This window comes from Nicotiana tabacum, chromosome 7 (genome assembly GCF_000715075.1).
Source record: "Nicotiana tabacum cultivar K326 chromosome 7, ASM71507v2, whole genome shotgun sequence".
Taxonomy (NCBI): domain Eukaryota; kingdom Viridiplantae; phylum Streptophyta; class Magnoliopsida; order Solanales; family Solanaceae; genus Nicotiana; species Nicotiana tabacum.
The window spans coordinates 26522763-26530167 of record NC_134086.1 but is presented as its reverse complement, the minus strand read 5'-3'; the positions used below and the strand labels follow the sequence as shown (position 1 = coordinate 26530167).

General features: G+C 34.3%; 1 protein-coding gene across 1 annotated transcript; it reads right to left on the bottom strand.

Annotated features, from left to right (window-relative positions):
- Positions 1-1104: 1104 nt before the first annotated feature.
- Positions 1105-2063, bottom strand: LOC107777032 (expansin-B15-like). Its single transcript, XM_016596996.2, has 3 exons — positions 1919-2063; positions 1606-1718; positions 1105-1266 (listed from the first exon to the last, which is right to left on the bottom strand). Exons 1-3 carry the CDS (start codon positions 2061-2063, stop codon positions 1105-1107), a joined length of 420 nt encoding a protein of 139 aa, XP_016452482.2.
- Positions 2064-7405: the final 5342 nt, after the last annotated feature.

Genomic DNA, 7405 nt, shown 5'->3' with positions numbered 1-7405 from the left:
GATGCTTTTGGTGTGTGTAAATGGAATGTGAATCCATCTTCAGTTTAGTGCTATTGGTTTCATTTGGAGCCTTTTTATTGCTTTTGTTTTATGATTTGGTAGAGGTAGAGGCTTTACAGTGATAGAGATATACAAACTTACATTCAAGAAAACTGATTTAAAGCAAACTTAGCTACTGTGTGTACTGATTTATTTGAAGTTATCAAAACCAGTTCTCTTTTACCAGATGTGAAATGTGTTGGATTCTTAGTTAAGACTTTTGTTTCAATGGTCATAATTTTAAGAAGATGTAGTTTGAAAGAAATATTCTGGAAACATGTTGGGAACTTAAGATTCAATTATGCATTCAAACAAGGTATTTTTATTCTATTAATCATACTTGATAGGGTAGGTAAATAAATGGTATATTCAACAGTCTACATCGTACCCTCATCTTGTTCCCTTCTTAATTACTTTCACCATATAGCTGATTGGGAAAATTGACATTTGATTTGTAAATCGATCGTGATTGCCAACCGTCTGGAATGATATTTGGGGCAGTGACACTTTGCTTTGTTTCTGAAGTAAGTCTAAGGGAAAAAGGAGGCTTATGTGTATCTGGTTGTATGCCAACACTCCAAGTTGCCCCAATCATTCGCTGCATTGGCATCCAACTCGAATTGCTTGTTTGGATTTCAACTAAAGAAAGGTCACCATCTCTATCTACTGCTTCAGATGTAACTGCGAAGAAATTAGGATTGGAGCCTTTGTCCACCTTAAATAAGATGTTTGTGTTGTAATTGCATGCTACCCTGTAAGGTCCAACAAACAAATAAAAGAAATTAATACATTAGCGATGTTCCTGGAAAGGAAAATAAGAAATAAAAATCAATTTACTGCTTCCTTCGTCCTATTTATGTGAAGGTGTTATTTGGAGTACATATGTAGGGTCAATACACCTTTCGTCGTACTTTTTTTTGATAAAATCATAGACAAAGATTAAACTATTTGACTCCCACCCCTACCCTCAAATAATAAAATCTTCGTATAAAATGGAATAAAGAAATTATCTTTATTTTTTATGGAACAACTCACCTTTGGTAAAAAATTGAGATTCTTCCTGCATTATAGTGAAGCTTCACCAGACTTTGCCAATTTTCCAAAGGCAATTCCACTTATATCAAAGTGAACCGGATCATTATTGCATGCTCCAGGGCACTCATCTGTAAGGGTTACTGTTATTGAATTCCCTGAACAATGCGAATTTTGGTCTTGGGTGCACAATACCTGAAAAACAATGTCTACATTATAGATATGTCATGCATTTATGCATGAAACTAAAATATTCATGCACATTGTCGCTTTTGTTTTAGAGTTTCATTTGCTTGTCATCTCATGAAAAATAAGGTACGTTTATTCTCAAATTATAGATTTATCAGATCAGTAGCGGAATCAAAAATTCTATCAAGTGGATTCGAAAAGATCTAAAAAAATTATATTTGTACCTATTTTTTCTCTTATAAGGAGATTTGAAAATTTATATATTTTAAATTTATTTTTACCTAATTTACGTTATATAACTTTCTAACAAAGAAAATTCAATTGAATCATATAAATTATGTTTACCTGGTAGCATGCACCACATCCAGAGCCTTGCTTAAAAAGAGCTTGATTTCCGGCCGTGATCATTGCATTGTAGGGAGCACTTGCTATGTCATTTTCGAGCCCACATGCTCCACCTAGAATAGAATAGTAAGAGTAATATATGTTTTTAGTGAAATTCATATAGCCAATAACTGAACTATTAAAATTTACCTTCAAAGTTGTATTTGAAATCTAAAACAAGTTTAATTTAATTTTAATCTAGTAGGCATACTACATAAGTCTTATATAAAATAAAATAAAAAGAGTACAAACAAACAACATTTCAAGACATTACCACTCCCAGGACTAGTAGAATTTTCATAAAAGGTTGCAACGGCTGGTGAATATCCGCTTTGTTGGCAAGAGGAAAATCTAATCAAATACGAGCAAAAAGCTACAAAAATCCAAAGGAAAAGACACTGAGGAAAATTTGTAGCCATGGCCTAGTAATTGTCTTTGATTAACTAAAGATGCTCTAATATTTTTACTAATTGCTTATGCAATGTCATGTTACTTGGCACTATTTATAGTAAAAAATGAATATTAGTTAGTTGAGGATATTAATTATGAATAATGAATTATTTTGCAAAAAAAAATATTAATTATGAATAATGAACCATTTTGCCAATTTAAGGTAAGAACTTTATTGCCTCACTATTTAGTTTGTAGATTTATAATGCAGGATTATAAAGCATGGCGGCAATTGAAAGATTACTACATCTCATGATCATGATTCTCATCATCTCTTTAATTCCTTTATTTCTTTTTGTCATATGCCAACTAAACACCATATGATTCGAGGTCTCTACAATCATAGAACAAGAGTCGAAATGCATAACAACTAACTATAAGTTGAGAAGATCAAAATATATATATATATATATATGGCTTGGTTTTTTCAAATGATTAAACTTTTTTCATAAAAAGTATTTTTTGCCGTGATAAACCTCAATCTTTTCTTTTACAACAAGCATTGATACCTTTATATAACAAATTTGTTTATGAGTTATGAGCATGTAACTTGATAGGGTTCCTCTGAGAAAATGATACACTGCAAATTAGTACAAAACACATACATATGAAATATTGTACAATGTAATTTTGGAAAATCATACACGCGTCCATTATAAATTATTTGAAGCTAAAACTGATCTGAGCTCGATCGTAACCTTAAAATCATGTACACACTTGTTCCCACATATATAGGACTGCCCAATAAGGTATTAAAAATTTTCTCGCAATTTTCTAACCAATTGATATGTTAAATTTAGTCAAAATGCGCATTTAAAGGGTAAAGTCTGCTTATCTCAAGTCCTTAGCTTAGACTTGGCTACAACATCGCAAACCTGTCAACAAGTGTCAATCTATATAATTAGGGATCGTTCAATTAAACAAGTGTCAACCAATATAGTGTTTGATTAGTGTAAACGAATAATTAGTTCCAACATAACATTCCCCATAATAGTACTAAATAATATCCATATTGAATTTATGGGAAAATCTAGAATGTGGAATAAGAATACATGTATTAACAATAAAACTTAACTATTTAATAATAATTGTATGTCAAACCTATGTTGCGCAATAATACTAGTTAAATGTACAAAAAATGGGGTTAAATGTACAAAAACTATTTGATAAAAAATAAAATAATAATAATAATAATAATAATAATAATAATAATAATAATAATAATAATAATAATTGTATGGCCCTCTTTTAATTAATCTTGTATAGATCATTAGAATTCAAACTCTCAACTTGTACGCAATATATATATATATATATATATATATATATATATATATATATATATATATATATATATATATATATATAGAGAGAGAGAGAGAGAGAGAGAGAGAGAGAGAGAGAGAGAGAGAGAGAGAGAGAGAGAGAGAGAGAGAGAGAGAGAGAGAGAGTGGGAAGAACAAAAAGTACTAAGTGAAAATTAATCTGTATCCCTCTAAGTAAATAACTCAACATTTAATCAAGTGCACCATTCAACATCATTGAAGTATGGGGGCTAGCTAGCAAATAATATTAGATCAATTCTAGAAAATATATACATAAAACACATAGTTTAGCACAAAGACCACGAGTTCACGTACACCACATTTTAAATCATAAATCCACCTCTATATGTATAAGTAATAGTACTACCTATTATGTAATTAAGAAAATAACTCAATGAGTTTTTTGAGTACTTACCACAATTCTAAGAAATTTGAGAAAAATGCTTTAATACAGTAATCCATCTTTATTTGAAAGGATGATATAATTAATCTTGAAATAACTAATCTCGAAATATGATGGGATAACTCGTTTCACAATCAAACGAATCCTTAAAGTGTAAGAGGTCACATGCACTGTCTATCTTTCCTCTTTCTTCTACTTGGTGTATCTTTTTATTTTATTCTTTAATTTTGACAATATCGACTATAGTTCTTTTTTATATTGTTTTATGAAGTTTCTATGGAAAAGATTACCATTTCCTATTGCAGGAGGCAGGACCACACATTTCATAATCTAATGGCAAATCAATTTTGAAAAAGAAAATGAACCTGCTTTGGTCAATTAGTGAATTTTCTACCATTAGGGGTCGTTTGGTATGAGGTATAAAGGTGGTATTAAATCTCTGTTTGGTTAGCAAATCAGGTATAAGTTATTTCGGTGTTAATTTTAACACTGGAGTAACTTATACCTTATAGAAGGTGAGGTAATTAGCGCCAGTATAACTTATATTTTCTTCTTAGAAATTATGCAATTGTCATTCTTAATACAACATATTAAACAATGAATAAACAACAATCCCAGCATAACTTATCCCAATATAACTTATACTGGCATAACTTATACCGATATAAATCATATTCCAACCAAACGATCTCTTACTGTTTATCCCTCTAGCAAACATTAGGTGGGGGAATGGCAATAAAGGAAGGAAGGTAATGTACAAATAATAACATCGATATCACGCGGCCCAAATTAAGCTTACATATGTTCTACATCTACTACAAATTGGGAAAGAAACATCTAACATTGTCACGACCCTAAACCCAGATTCGGTCATAATGGCACCTTTCGTGAAGACAAGGCCAGCCGACACACTCCCAATTCATTTTTAAGTAATTAAATAATAAAAATCAAGTCTTTAACATAATAATAAAAATCCCAAAATAAGGTGAATAATACAGTTTGCGGAATAGACATAGCCCGACATTGGTGTGTCACTAGTCATGAGCATCTATCATAAAAACTACAAGTCTGAAAGAGTCTACTAAACTATTACATAACTAAAACAGGAGAAAATAAGATAGAGGGAGAAACACTGGGCTGCGAACGCCGAGCAGCTACTTAGTGAATCTCTGAAGTCTGCTGGAAGCTCTCAACTCTCGCAAGCAGGACCTGAAGCGCCTGAATCTGCACACGGGGTGCAGGGAGTAAAGTGAGTACTCCAACTCAGGGAGTAATAATAATAACTGAAGACTGCGCGATAATAAATCACGTAAAGGCACATTAACAGTCTATAAAGAAGTAGTGAAACTGTGAAAACATGTAAAGTCACCTTAGTTCAATTTAAGCTTCATTAAAATACATTTTTAACAGTTAAGCAAGTAAATGGCAGACAGCTAGAAAAGATAAACGCATAAAGAACCGCTAACTGGAACAAAAATGAATACCATTTAGACCCGTGGTGGAACAAAAATAAATACCAAAGATAAATACATTTAATGTAGCTACTGGTGGGCCTACATTTAATGACGTGTCATTTTTCTATTAGGCCACATGACAATCTCTAACTGGAACAAAAATGAATACCATTTAGACCCGCTTAGCTAACCCACCCAATGGCTTCCCGCATTTTTTTCGATCTTCGTCTTGATTTTCAAAAATCCATAGATCTGTGGGGTCCATCCCATCAATTAAGGAAGACTTTCTTCCTTTTGTTGATTGTTCAAAATTGACAGCAAATATTTTTCTTCTGCATTGTCAAAAAGGGTAGGCTGCAGAAGGAAAATGTTAAATGTAGTAGGCGTGAGAGAGAGAGGCAACACCTATAAAAGGAGAGCTTCAGCTCTCATTTCTATACACCAAAATCTCAGACAATACATCTGAGTGAGAGAGAGCAAGGTATTCCATAGACTATAAGAAAATAGTCTGTGAAGAAACATAGAGCGTGAGAGATATTGTAGTGAGCTGAAAAAAAAGAGTGTTTTTTCTTTTGAGGGTGTAGTGGTCTTAGAAGTATTTGTACTCGTTACTACACAATGTAAAATTCCTCGCTATAGTGATATCAGTTGCTCTTCTTGGCCGTGGTTTTTTCCCTTATTCAGAAGGGTTTCCATGTAAAATCTTGGTGTCATTATGTTGCATTTCTACTCTAGCTGATTTAACCATACCTTAGCGTTCCACATTTATCACTAATACCGTGAATAAAACATCAACCTGCCTTCACCACTATAAAGCCTGATAATAAATCAGATGAAGAGTGGAATTTGTTACATAGGCAGGTTTGCGGCTTTATTAGACAGTGGGTTGACAATAATGTTTTGAACCATATTTCTGGGGAGACACATGCTCGGACCCTATGGGAGCACCTTGAAAGTTTGTATGCTCGGAAAAATGAAAACAACAAGATGTTTCTGATAAAGCAGATGTTGGGTTTAAAATACCATGATGGTTCCGTGATGACAGATCATCTGAATAATTGTAACGACCCGATCGGTCGTTTTGAGCTCTAGCGCATCGTTCAGCGGTTTGAGGCCATGAACAGTATCACTTCAGGTATTATGACTTGTGCGCATAGTCGGAATTACATTTTGGGTAGTTCGGAGTTGATTTGGAAAGAGAATTCTCATTTCGGAAGCTTCAAATTGAAAGAATTTACTAAGACTGGATTTCAGAGTAAACGACCTCGGAATCGGGATCTAAAAGTTCTAGAAGGTTCGTATGATGATTTCGGACTTGGGCGTATGCCCGAATCAGGTTTTGGATGACCCGGAAGCATTTTGGCGCCTATTGTGAAAGTTAGCATTTTGGAAGAAATTTCATAAGTTTGGCTTGAAGTGTATTTCAGTGTTATCAATGTTCATTTGGGATTCCCGATCTGGGAGTAGCTCCATATGGTGATTCTAGAGTTGGGAGCGTGATCGGAAGTGAATTCGGAGATCCGTAGTTCATTTTGAAGTCATTTGGTTAAATATAGAAATTTGAAGGTTTTTGAGAAGTTTGACCGGAAGTGAAATTTTTGATATCGGGGTCAGATTCCAATTGGAGTAGGTCCGTAATATCAAATATGACTTGTGTGCAAAATTTGAGGTCAATCGGATATGATTTGATAGGTTTCAGCATCGAATATAGAAGTTTGAAATTCTAAAGTTCATAAAGCTTGGATTGGAGGTCGATTCGTGGTTTTAGCGTTGTTTGATATGATTTGAGGCCTCGAGCAAGTCCGTAATGTGTTTTGGGACTGGTAGGTATGATTGGTTGGGGTCCCGGGGGCCTCGGGTGGATTCCAGGTGGTTAACGGATCAAAAATGGAATTTCAGAAAGGTTGAAGTTGCTGGTATAATCGCACCTGCAAGGCAAGGGCCGCAGGTGCGGAGCCACATAAGCGGCCTTCGTGCCACAGAAGCAGAAATGGATGGCTAGGCTGGGACCGCAGATGTTGTCAGGTCACCGCAGAAGTGAGACCGCTCCTACGGTGGAGAGGACGCAGAAGTGGAAAAGGGCAGCCTGGTGAGAAACCGCAGAAGCGGGTAGGTGGTCGCACTTGCGG

Bases quoted from the DNA above. Each gene is read 5' to 3' on its own strand.
- LOC107777032 (XM_016596996.2), bottom strand. From the start codon at position 2,063: ATGGCTACAAATTTTCCTCAGTGTCTTTTCCTTTGGATTTTTGTAGCT. The intron at 1,719-1,918 runs GTAATGTCTTGA...ATTCTATTCTAG, and splicing joins TTCTACTAGTCCTGGGAGTG to GTGGAGCATGTGGGCTCGAA. The intron at 1,267-1,605 runs GTAAACATAATT...ATTGTTTTTCAG, and splicing joins GATGTGGTGCATGCTACCAG to GTATTGTGCACCCAAGACCA.